This window comes from Dipodomys merriami, unplaced genomic scaffold (genome assembly GCF_024711535.1).
Source record: "Dipodomys merriami isolate MVZ:Mamm:240054 unplaced genomic scaffold, mDipMer1.0.p SCAF_3, whole genome shotgun sequence".
Classification (NCBI taxonomy): Eukaryota; Metazoa; Chordata; class Mammalia; order Rodentia; family Heteromyidae; genus Dipodomys; species Dipodomys merriami.
In genome coordinates this window covers 105,597,153-105,609,696 of record NW_027204492.1, presented here as the reverse complement: position 1 = coordinate 105,609,696, position 12,544 = coordinate 105,597,153, and the positions used below count along the sequence as shown (strand labels likewise).

General features: G+C 37.8%; 1 protein-coding gene and 1 non-coding gene across 5 annotated transcripts in view; both read left to right on the top strand.

Annotated features, from left to right (window-relative positions):
• The window catches only part of Pola1 (DNA polymerase alpha 1, catalytic subunit), a 308,468-nt gene that overhangs the window by 50,788 nt on the left and 245,136 nt on the right, over positions 1-12,544 (top strand). For 3 of the 4 annotated variants that reach the window (XM_070040689.1, XM_070040688.1, XM_070040690.1), the window contains exons 24-26: positions 1,592-1,716; positions 5,275-5,424; positions 5,826-5,948. In XM_070040689.1, the coding sequence (XP_069896790.1) occupies positions 1,592-1,716; positions 5,275-5,424; positions 5,826-5,948 (398 nt within the window). The remainder of the gene's footprint in view (positions 1-1,591; positions 1,717-5,274; positions 5,425-5,825; positions 5,949-12,544) is intronic. The other variant, XM_070040692.1, reaches the window with a different exon arrangement.
• On the top strand, positions 955-1,084 carry LOC138840564 (small Cajal body-specific RNA 24). Its single transcript, XR_011376129.1, has one exon. It is a non-coding gene; the product is annotated as a small Cajal body-specific RNA 24 (non-coding RNA).

Sequence of the window (12,544 nt, the reverse complement as noted above, 5' to 3'; positions counted from 1 at the left end):
GAACACTTTCTACCAAAGACACTAACTACCAAAATGAACCTTTCACAGAACAACTTCTCTGTTATCAAGAATAGCAAGGAAGATACTTTACACAAAGCTAGAAGTGATATTTTTTTGTGCCAATACTGGGTGTGAACTCAGGGCCCTGGGTTCTGTCCCTTAGGTTTTTTGCTTAAGGCTGCTCTACCACTTGACTCACAGTTCTGCTTCTAGTTTTTTGATGGTTAATTGGAGATAAGAGTCTCAAGGAGTTTCCTGCCTGGGCTGGCTTTGAAATAGGTTCCTCAGATCTCAGCCTACTGAGTAGCTAGGATTACAGGCATGAGCTATTTGTGGCTGTCTCAAGACATAAGAAAAGATTTTCTATTTTTTTTTAACCATTTCAAAGTATATGATTAAATAGTAGTATTAAGTATCTTTGCATTATTGTACAGAAGTTAATGTGAATTTTATTAATGTTGAATCTGAGTAGGAGTCATTTTTGACTAAGTCAACTTTATTGTTAGTTGTAACGATATGAAGTGGTAGTACTTCAGGCATTAGTTACTGTCTTGGGTGCTGATCTTAGAGTTAACCATTGTAAGATTCAGTTTCCTCTTTTGTAAAATGGAGATATTTACTACAGAGGTATTTAAAGAATAAATGGGTTGGCTAGTTTGATGGTGATAGAGAGTAATAAATGTGTTAATATGTTTGCATTTACTACTTTTTTTTTTGGCCTATCCTGGGGCTTGAACTCAGTCCTTGAGCCTCTTTGTGCTCAAGACAAGCACTCTACCACTTGAGCCACAGTGCCACTTCGGCTTTTTTGAGTAGTTTATTGGAGATAAGAGTCTCATGGGGACTTTTCTGCCTAGGTTGGCTTTGAACTGCTATCCTCAGAGCTCAGCCTTCTGTGTGGTTAGGATTACAGGCGTGAGCCGCCGGTGCCCAGTGTTACTACTGTCTTAATAATGGACATTTAATTTTGTTCAGTTTCTTCTTGAAATGAAGACAACTCTTTGTAAATGTCCTAGAGAAATACTGTAGCTTTCTGTTCAGCCTTTTTAAGTAAAAAGGATGGATCGTTCCACTACTGACATTTAATGTTATGTCTCTCGCCTAGTATTAAGTATAGTTTGTGTATAGGTCAATGATCTTCACATTTTATGCTTTGAAAATGGGGATAAAAAACTATAATCACGGTGTTTTTATTTGTGGTGTGAGTGGGTGAATAGGTAGAAGGAATGCTTGTTTGAAGAAGAATTTAACTACATTAATTCTGAAATGGATAAGATAACTTTCTAAAATGATTGACATGGGATGGTGTTTTTCCATAATAAGGGTATGCTTCGGGACTATGGTGGTGGTTGTAGTTGGTTCCAAGAAGAGACACAATCTTTCAATCCTTTTTCTTGTGTGATTTGAGTTTTCACTCTAACCCTAATCATTTATGGAGTGGCAGTTGACATTCTTTTTACATTTTTTCTGCTTTTCAGTGTTGGATAGTGTGTAATTTTTTCTATACTTACCAGTATGTGATGTTTTGATAGTACTTTTAAAGTTTAGAGTTTTTCAATGGCATCATGTGACTTTGTTTAAAAAATTTCAGGTTTTTATGATAAGTTCATTTTGCTCTTGGACTTCAACAGTTTATATCCTTCCATCATTCAAGAATTCAACATCTGTTTTACAACGGTGCAAAGAGTTGCTTCAGAGTCACAGAAAGTTGCTGAGGTTTGTATTTATCCAGGGCTCTTGCAATTAACATTAAAAGTATTGCTTAATAAAAGAAGGCAGCAAAGGGGTTTGTTTTTTAGGTTTCACTCTTTTGAGGTATGCTTTTTTTTTTTTTTTTTTTTTTTGGTTCTGGTCCTGGGGTTTGAACTCTGGGCCTGGGCACTGTCCCTGAGCTTTTGTGCTCAAAGGTAGCACTCTACCACTTGAGCCACAATACTACTTCTGGCTTTTTTGGTGCTTAATTGTAGATAACAGTTGTATGGACTTTCCTGCCTGGGCTGGCTTTTAACCTTGATCCACAGATCTCACCCTTCTCAGTAGCTAGTAATTCAGGTATGAGCCAATGGTGCCCAGCTGAAGTATGCGTTCTTAGTCATCAAAAAAAAGGGAAAGACACAGCTGAATTCTGTAGCTTTTTTAAACGGTGGCTGACTTATTATTTTTTTTTTGGGGGGGGGTGGGGGTCCGGTTGTGGGGCCTGAACTCTGGGCCTGGGCGCTGTCCCTCAGCTCTTCAGCTCTTCAGCTCAAGGCTAGCGCTCTACCACTTGAGCCACTGCGCCACTTCCGGCTCTTTTCTTTTTGCTTATGTGGTGCTGAGGAATCGAACCCAGGGCCTCTGGCATGCAGGGCATGTGCTCTACCACTGAGCCACCTTCCCAGCCCCAGTGTGGCTGACTTATAACACACATTCCATAAGTCTAAGTCTGCCTGTTAAACATATACAGTATTCACAGAATGTGTTCAGTTTGTAGTCACTGCCACCTTTAGTTTTAGGCTACTTTCATTTTTCCTCAAAGAAACTTTTCACCTGTCACTGCCCTTATCTGTTTATCTTTCTCAGCTCTAGGCAACCACCAATATTTCTGCCTGTGTAGATTGTGTTTTCTGTAAATGGGATCATGTAATAGGTAGCCTTTCGTTCTGGTTTATTTCACTTGGCATACTGTGTTCAAGATTCATCTATGTTGTAGCATGCGTTAGTACTTCACTCTTTTGTATTGCTAAATGATATTCTGGTCTCTGGGCAATAGTGATATTATTATTTACATTTTGTTTTTTCTCCGTCTACTCCTCCCTCTCTCTGTTTCCCCTCCCCTCCCCTCCTTTATGGCCGGAGTTGTCTCTTTCTTCTTCTTTTTTTTTTTTTTTTTTTTTTTGGGTCCGGTCGTGGAGCCTGAACTCTGGGCCTGGGCGCTGTCCCTCAGCTCTTCAGCTCAAGGCTAGCGCTCTACCACTTGAGCCACAGTGCCACTTCCGGCTTTTTTCTTTTTGCTTATGTGGTGCTGAGGAATCGAACCCAGGGCCTCGAGCATGCAAGGCAAGCGCTCTACCACTGAGCCACCTTCCCAGCCCGTCTCTTTCTTCTTTAGGTCCTTAATTTACCTGTCCTTTGGTTCCAGCTACATGCCTGTGAGCTGTTTCTTAGTTTAGTTTCCACATTGCCAGAAAGGAGAATCTGATGGGTTTGCTACTTCAGCAAATGAGCTCCCCCTTTTCCCATATCTTGTGACCAGAGGCATGGCTTCACAGAGTATAAATCTGGCTGCTAAGGGTGACCTTTTTGTGGGGCTGGAGGATACTTTGACAGAGAAGGCATTCAGTAGACAATCCGAAAAGAGTTTGACTGTCTTTGCTTAGTATATTTTGCTTCAGTCCTGTTCTTTTTTTTTTTTTGTAACTGTGATTTTATTGGTTGTGTCAAGGATCAGTACACAGACATTTCAATTTGTACACAATTCTTAAGACATGTACCAAAAGTAAAAAGCCATGAACTGTTTTGAAAAGTATTCCAGTGACATTCTAGCTTCAAACCCACAAGCAAATTTTCCTTAAGATGAAAACCAAATACCCATATTCCAAATGTTGGTCCCCTGTTATATAACTTCTGCCACGTTACAATGTCACAGCGTGTACACAACACACCCACATTCTCCATCATTCACAGCACAGCAACAATTAGGAAAACTGGACTACCATGAGCAGAGGTGTGACAGAGCACACAGAGTTCTGACAGAAAGGATCAAGGAGTGGTTTTCTTCAGGAAAACAGTCCTACCAGAAAACAACATGGGACTAGAATTTCAAATATTCAAGACATAAAATGCACAACTGTGTTAGTCTTGTTCTTTTACCAACATTTGATAGTTATCATCCAGCCCTCTTCCCTAGCCACAGTCCATTACTGTTTTCTTTTTGTCCATTGTGGAGCTTGAACTCATGGCCTGGGTATAGTCCCTGAGCTCTTTTTGTTCAGAGCTAGGGCTCTACCACCTTGAGCCACAGCACCACTTTTGGTTTTCTGGTGGTTTGTTGGAGATAAGAGGCTCAAGGACTTTCCTGCCCAGGCTGGCTTTGAACAATACTCCTCAGATTTCAGCCTCCTAAGTAGCTAGGATTACAGGAATGAGCCACCATCGCCTGGCTCTACTACTGTTTTGATGAGTTGAACTTTCCAGTTTGGATCCTGGATGTATAATAGGAAGATAGTACATATGTAGCAGTTTAGAGACTTTGTATCATTTGTAGTATCTCATTGCCTGTTTAGAGTGTAAGAGTCACATGGGTAGTGATGGTAGGGCTGGGAGTGAATTACACTTTTCTTGACTCTAGATCCTTTTAGTTTACTTCTTCCTCCTTGACTTACATAGTTACTGTAAATAGATTAGAATGTGTACTAACATTGCTTTAATAGGGCTGTTATCATCTGGGAAAACAATAAAATCAGATACCATTGATTTGACATACTTTAAGAGGTTTATTATTTGGTTTTAATTTTGAAACTTTGAAAGGACAAATGAGCCTGTCTTTTCTTGTAGTCTGTTAATAGAATTAATGGAGGTCTGAGAAAAATGGTGTAATGCTTTTCCTGCTGTAAATTTTAATGTAAGAAGACTGCTGGTTGCTTTTCTAAAATGCTGATTGCAAAATACTAGTAAAGGGTACTACAGAGATGCTAAGGAATATGTGTACATTACTTTCTGGAAATGTGATCGGTTTACTAGTGCTCCAAATCTTAAAAGAAATTTACTGATTTTTAGTGTAAAGCCTTTTAATTCTTAGTCTAAAGCATTTATATTAACTACTATGGTTCTGCATAGTCTTAAAAATTCTGTAGCATTTTTGGTTGTACAAATGGTTTAAAACAGTTTAGCTGCCTGTGTTTTTTTTAATCTTACAAATCTGTCTTAACATTTATATTTAAAAAATTTTCCCAGATGTGTTATGTTGTTCCTCAGGTGTATAAATTGATCTTTTCACTTGAAATCTAAATTTGTGAGTTACTTCAAGGGTGGGAGGTACTAGGAATGATAGGCTGGTAGAGCTAGAGAAGAGAGAAGAGAAGGGCAGAGAAGAGAAGAGAAGAGAAAGAAGAGAAGGGCAAGTGAATATCTTGTAGCCAGCTCTTTTTCCTACTGCCCAGGCGCTGTCAGTCTTTATTTAGAAAAGAGGTTTTTAAGATAAGATCTTGTGGTAAAGCTCCTACCAAATATGATTGTAATAGTTTACTTCATCAATTTTTAACTTGTGTGACATTTTTGTTGTGTGTTTATCAGGATGGAGAACAAGAACCAATTCCTGAGCTACCAGATTCAAGCTTAGAAATGGGCATTTTGCCCAGAGAGATTCGGAAATTGGTAGAACGGAGAAAACAAGTCAAACAGCTAATGAAGCAGCAAGATTTAAATCCAGACCTTATTCTTCAGGTATATCTTTTTACTCCATGACATCTGAGTGACAGCTTCAGCTCGGACAGTTTGACTGTTTAGGGAGTGGTGTAAATGTCATGCTATGGGAAGGGACATATTCTTATTTTATTTGTGGATAGCTAACCATTCTCAAAAAAAACACTATTGACTGCCTCAGAACAATGGGCCGGATCTTGTCTCTCTGAATCCCAGCAGCTTTGGAGTCTGTATTTACTTGTCTCAGGAGGTTAGGGTATCATGGATCCGGAAGGACAGGTTGGGAATTTTAAGTGTACTATTTTTTTACCCCAGGGATATTGAGGGGATTCTCCTTATTGGTGATCTGGACAGATACCTAATGTAATGCTTAAGCATCTGCAAATATTGTTGTTTGTCTTTTATCCTTGTGTGGCCTGCAGTATGACATTCGACAGAAGGCTTTGAAACTCACGGCGAACAGTATGTACGGTTGCCTGGGATTTTCCTATAGCAGATTTTACGCTAAACCACTGGCTGCCTTGGTGACATACAAAGGAAGAGAGGTAAATGGCATAATAACATTCAGGTCTCTAAATTTGAGTATTTGTAACTATTCATGGTATAATGTGGGAGAGACAAATTCATCTAGTTATACAGCTCCAGATAATCTTTTCTTGAACAAATTTGAGACAGAGATGCATTTACATGAACATTCATTCATCACTTCTGTGTGTGTGATTATTTATTAAACTTTTATTTGCCAAGCTTTGTTCTAGCTAGTGGGGATAATGTATTGAGCAAAGGTCCTTGTTATGATGAAGCTTGTATTCTACCCAGCGTGGGGGTGGAGGGATGGGGTTGGCAGAGATAGAGGATGTGAGGTGGGGAAAGGATTGTTTGGGGAAACAGAATAAATAAGTGAGTAAACAAGTGCAAAATGACTAAGACAGTATGATTGGTGTAAGTGCTCTGCAGATAATTAAATCAGGATGACGGCTTAGGGGATATCCAGATAGCTGGTTTATATAGGTCAGGTTAAAGTTCTTTAAAAGAAGACACAAGGGAGCTAAATTTAATATTAAGTGCACTAAGCTATTGTTTTGTCAGTGAATTTAAGTTTATTCAGTTTTAAAGTAGATAGTTGTTGGCAGAATGCTTATATTGGGGATCTACACTTAGAATAGTCTATAGGAACAATTGACAAACTATGTCTTTTGGGCCAAACCCAGCCTGTTGTCTATTTTTGTAAATAAATTGTAATTGAAACATAGTCAAGGGCTGGGAATGTGGCTCAGTGGTAGAGTGCTTGCGTAGCATGCATGAAGCCCTGGGTTCGATTCCTCAGTACCACATAAACAGAAAAACTGAAAGTGACGCCTGTGACTCAAGTGGGTAGAGTGCTAGCCTTGAGCAAAAGAAGCTTAGGGACAGCGCCCAGGCCCTGAGTTCAAGCCCTAGGACTGGCAAAAAAAAAGCAACAAAGTCCAATGTACTCATTTGCATACCATATATAACTGTTTCGTGTGATGATCACAGAGTTGAGTTGTCAAGATAGAGTGTTGTGTGGCCTGCAAGGCTTACCATTTGGCACTTCAAGGAAAAAGGTTTGCTGAATAGAACTTTTAAAATACTAACGTGTTCTCTGTTTGCACTATCTAATTAGGTTAATCCTAACTGGGTGAGAAACTGCAGTTTTAGAAATCCATTTTTGAAACAAATTTAAATTGGTCACACATGTTAATGGCTACTGTATTGAACTGTGTATGCCAACCTGTTATGTGAAGCAGACATCAGGATGCCACTCTTCTGTTGGCAGCCCTGTGCCCTATATGAGAGATTTGACTTAGGACACACTGAGGACAGGCGTGTGTTGAATCACAGTGGTTGTTGGAATTTATTATGTGCCAGTAACTTATTAAACCATCCAAGAATCCCTTGACATTTCCCGTTTTGTAGATGAGTTAAAGAAGTAAAGGATAATGAGGGGCTGTATTGAATTGAGCTTGTGTCTGATTGTAAATCTTTTGTTGCGTTAGTGTTGTTTCCTCCATTGCGGGTGTCTTTCATGACTAGTTCCGCTTCATACCCACCCCTTATTGCCAGAGGATCATCTTTTTGCAGTACTCACCACAACACAGGCACCTTTTTTCCCACATGGGACATAAATAGGGGCTAGTTGAAGTAAGAGAAGGATGTTTGCAGTTTCTTAAGCTAAATTTACTTCAAAATTATTTAAATTTTATTTCTGTATATGTATCCAATGGCTTCTGATAGAATACCATCTTATTTTTGTATTAGGAAATGCACTCACTATGCCCCAACTGGGTGATAATACATAGGTTGACTATTGAGATTGGTTCAAGGTTACTCTTAAGTTTTTCACGAGAGGCAATAGTTGACAATTTACTCCCTTGGAGAGTGCCTCTTGCTGTTGGGAAATCCCTGTTGTTACATTTTCTGCATTGGCTTAGAAATCCAAAAGCTTAAAAGGGCACTGTTGATAATGATAAGCCCCAAATTTGTCCAATGATCTCCCCGACTCCTCTAATCCATTGAATTTTAAGGGCAGTATTTTCATTTAGTTGAATCTTTAGTACAGTTAAACTCAGTTTTTTACTTTTCCATTGTGCAAAATATAACAATAAAAAATCACTAATGAAATATAAAAAAAAACCCCTGCTTACTCCTCTAAGAAACAAAGAATTTCAGCTATGTCAGAAATAATCATGTGATTCAGATTCTTGGTTTCTACTTTCCCTGTTTCTTATTCCCTTTTCTTTCTATAAATAATATATACAATATTTATGTAATGTAGGCCTTTAATAAGGTTGATGAGAAATACTTATATAACTACTCTCTTAAACTCTTACTGTAGATGATTCAAAGAGCTCTATAGAAATTACTAAAACAAAAATGATTGGTACCAGTGTATGGAAATAGTATATGTAATACTCTTCTTGACTTGCTATCACTCTTCCGATGTGCTCCTAAGTATTTGTGATTTTCAAGCATCTTTTAATTATTAAAGAAGTAGGGTGAAGTGAGATTTAGTTTGGAGATTCTGGAGTATGTTTGTTAACTTATTAAACTGACATTTTTGGTAATAAGAGTGGACAAAGTAATACAGCAGCTTGAAGATCTTATAAATTCTTCTGCTTTTAAAGTCCTTATAGGATAAATTCTGTTAAGGTTCAAATAGAAATTAGTAAGGAAGAAATGTGCTGGCATGCCATTTCAAGAGATGATAAAATTTTGCATTTGGATATGGATATGGATTAATGCAGTTTGGAAATGCCTTGAACTTCTCCCTTTTTATTTTTAACTCTATTTTGTGTGTGCTCAGTTTTGTCAGAATCATGCAGGTTTAACTCTTGTGACCTAATAATTTCTGTAATCAAATGTATTATGGTTGCTAGAGTACTCAGAGTAATTACTAATTGTACTTTTAAAAACAGACTTATAATAAAAGTGCTAATAGTTGTGTCAAATGGGCATCAATATTGTCTTTTCACAGGTATGATCTTTCATGCTTAATCTGTTTGCCAATTTTTAATTACTCAGTGGTAGAGAAATTAGTGATTAAGGGATTGTGTGAGAGACCTCACAGTGTGCAGGTTATTTAAAAGTAATGAAGTCAGTGTTTCCAGACAAGAAATATGGAACTTCACTCAAAGACACTCAAAAGTGAATCTGTAAAATGCTGTCTGTATCAGTGCTTGTTCTCAGTATATGGGTAGAAAGGCATAAAAAGAGAATTTGAGTAAGCCTACAGCACTGAGTTGGCATGTATATTTTTATCAGTTGTCAAGTGTCTGGTGTGGTAATTGAAGTGATTGTTCACTAGATGGCGATAGACACCCTAAGATCATTAATCAATTAAAAATTTTATTCTGTGAACAATAGTGAAGACCATTTAGTGACTTACATCAGGCTTCGTTTTAAACTTACTAATACTGAAACTGTGAATGGAAGGTTGAAACTAGCCTACAGGAATATAGTAGTTAAATCTACTTAGTGATTAAAATAATGATGATTTTTGAATCGTAAGTTCTATTGAAGAAATCATATCTGACCATAGAGGCTCCACACATGACTTCCTTAGTCACAGAACCAGAGGCTGATCTAAAGAGAATTGGAAATGATTTTGATAATTTTGCCTTATTGAATTTGTTATTTTTAATTGAGGAGTTTAAAATTTACTGTATATTTATAAGCATTCTCATTGTAATCCCTAGTATAGTGGTAATGTTTGTCTCTATGAAGTAATTAGTACTTATGGACCTCAGTATTATTTTATTCCTATACTCAATTATTTTCTGTGCTCTTGAGAAAACTATTTTTGATCAGATTTCTGATTCCATTTTTGAGTAAATATGTGCTCTAGTTTGAGTGTAGAGTCCATCCATGTTCATTTTCTTGCCTAGTAGGCTGAAATGAACCCTCGTTGGCTTGTTTGCAGGTGATCATAGACTGTCTAGTTTTCAGTTGTGTTCAGAGCCGAAATTTGTACATCCAAATCATTGCATGTTCATATTCCAATCTGGGCTAGGCTTTCCATGATTCACTTGGTAATAAGGTAGCACTTGTCAGGAGCCCTGGGAAATGTCATTGGGACAGAAGGCTCTCTCTAGCCTTTGTTGTTGTCCATGATGGAGGAGGATTTTTCAATTATTGAGTTTCTTTATCTTTACCTGGGAAAGAATAGACATTTCACTTTCACAATCCTTTTTTCTTTTATGTTTTTTATTTTAAAAGATTTCTTTAGGGGCTGGGAAGGTGGCTCAGTGGTAGAGCACTTGTCTTGCATGCCTGAGGCCCTGGGTTCGATTCCTCAGCACCACATAAGCAAAAAGAAAAAAGCCAAAAGTGGCGCTGTGGCTCAAGTGGTAGAGTGCTAGCCTTGAGCTGAAGAGCTGAGGGATAGCGCCCAGGCCCAGAGTTCAGGCCCCCACGACCAGACCCCCCCCCCCAAAAAAAAAAAAAAAAGATTTCTTTATTGAGATTAAGTAACTACCTAAATCTCACAGTACTGTGACATAGTTATACTTGGCTAAAGTCATAAACATATTTTAACCTTCACAATGATAATCATCACCATTCTAATCTACAAAGTTTATGAACTCTACGAACATCAACATTAAAACTATTTCTTCCAGGGCTGGGAAGGTGGCTCAGTGGTAGAGCGCTTGCCTTGCATGCATGAGGCCCTGGGTTCGATTCCTCAGCACCACATAAGCAAAAAGAAAAACATAGCCGGAAGTGGTGCTGTGGCTCAAGTGGTAGAGCGCTAGCCTTGAGCTGAAGAGCTGAGGGACAGCGCCCAGGCCAGAGTTCAGGCCCCATGACCGGACCCAAAAAACAAACAAACAAACAAACAAACAAAAAAAAAACTATTTCTTCCAGATCGGGTGATATGTACATTTCTTTCCTTTTGCTTAGTATCAGCATTTCCCTCTCTCTCTCTCATTCTCTCCCTCCCATCACTGCCCTTGAGTTGCTTAGTTCATTTTCATCACTATCCGGTGCAGTTGTTGGGCCCCTCTGCTCTATTTTTTTCACCTACTTTCCACTGATTCTGTGTCCTCCTCCCATCTTTCCTCAGATGTGCACGTGTTTACACCATATATGAGGTCAAGAATATAGAATCATCTAATAATGATAACACATTAAGAAGAGGTCCTTTGTTTGTCTTTGGGGTTTTTAGTCTGTATATTTAATGTACATATGAACTTTTTCTTAAAAAAACTTCATTTTTTTTGGTCTAAAGTTAAAAGCAATAAAATCCCAAAAAGATGACTAAATACCATTTCCTCCCTATTCACTCTGTTTTTTCCCCCTCTTTAGCAGTAACTCAGGGTTGGTTTTGTGCTTTTCTACCCATATATTGTGCTTCTTGCCTGTGTGTCCCTCCTCCCATTTGTCCCCCCCCCCCTTTTTACAACATGTGTATATGTGTGTATGTACATCTGACTCACTAAAAGATTTTACTGTTTATGTATCATGCGATATATATTTTCCTGTAAAAGGTAAGGGGTCATCCTACTCTGTATACCATCACAATTTAAGTATATTCATCAATTTTGATAAGTTTTCAGATTTGACTCACTGTTAGTTATTATAAAATATTCCATTGAATAAGCATGGTATACTTTTTCATTGTCCCTTTTTTGGTAAAGGGACAAGGTCTTACTATGTATAGCTCAGGCAGACCTCAAACTTGTCATTCTCTTACCTCAGCCTCCTGAATGCTGGGATTGCAGGTGTATTTGACTGTGCTTGGCCTTTATACATGATTTTAGGTTTCCAAGTTTTTCATAATTGTTTTTTGTTGTTTTTACAAGCACTGCCGCAGTAGGCAGTAACATCCAAACAAGAGTTTCTGTTTTACATTCCTAAAAGTAGAATTAATGTCCCCAAGCAGCATGGGATTTTATTGATAAAAATAATCATTTAATTTACTGTAATGAGCTAAATTCTTTTACGTAATCATTTTCAGCTACAGTTAAGAATTAGAAGCGATTTTGATATAGTTTTTCAATTTTTTGTCTATTTTTTCTTTTTTTATGTTATGTTGTACAAAGGGGTTACCACTCCATAAGTCATGTTATGAATACAGTGTTTTCTTCATCAGTATCACACCTTTTGTCATGCTCCGCCTTTTTTCTGTTTTCCTGTCAAAGGGTTTAAATATTTGTCAATATGTTCAGAGTCCTTAGAATTGTACATCCTTGTCAGTATTTGTTATTATCAGATTTTTTTTGAGATAAAATCTATGTAGCCCAAGCTGGCCTTGAATTCACTATGAAGCCCAGACTAGCTGCAAGCTTGCTATCTTTCTACTTCTGTCTCCTGAATGCTGGGGTTACAGGCATGCTCCACCATGCCTGGCTTAGAATTTTTTTTGTCAGTTTCATTACTGATAAGTGCTATCTTGCTGTGATTTTAATTTGTGTTCACTAGCTTTTTCATTAAGTTGGGAATCTTTTCATGTTTATTAACGCTTCTATTTTCTCATCTGAGTTGACTGTATGAACATATATGTCCTATTTTGCTGGATTGTATGCTTCTTGCTATTTCTTAGATATTCAAAAGCGAATCCTCATTTGGTCATTTGTGTTGAAGTCACATTTTTTTTTAGTCTGTGGCTTGTCATAACTTT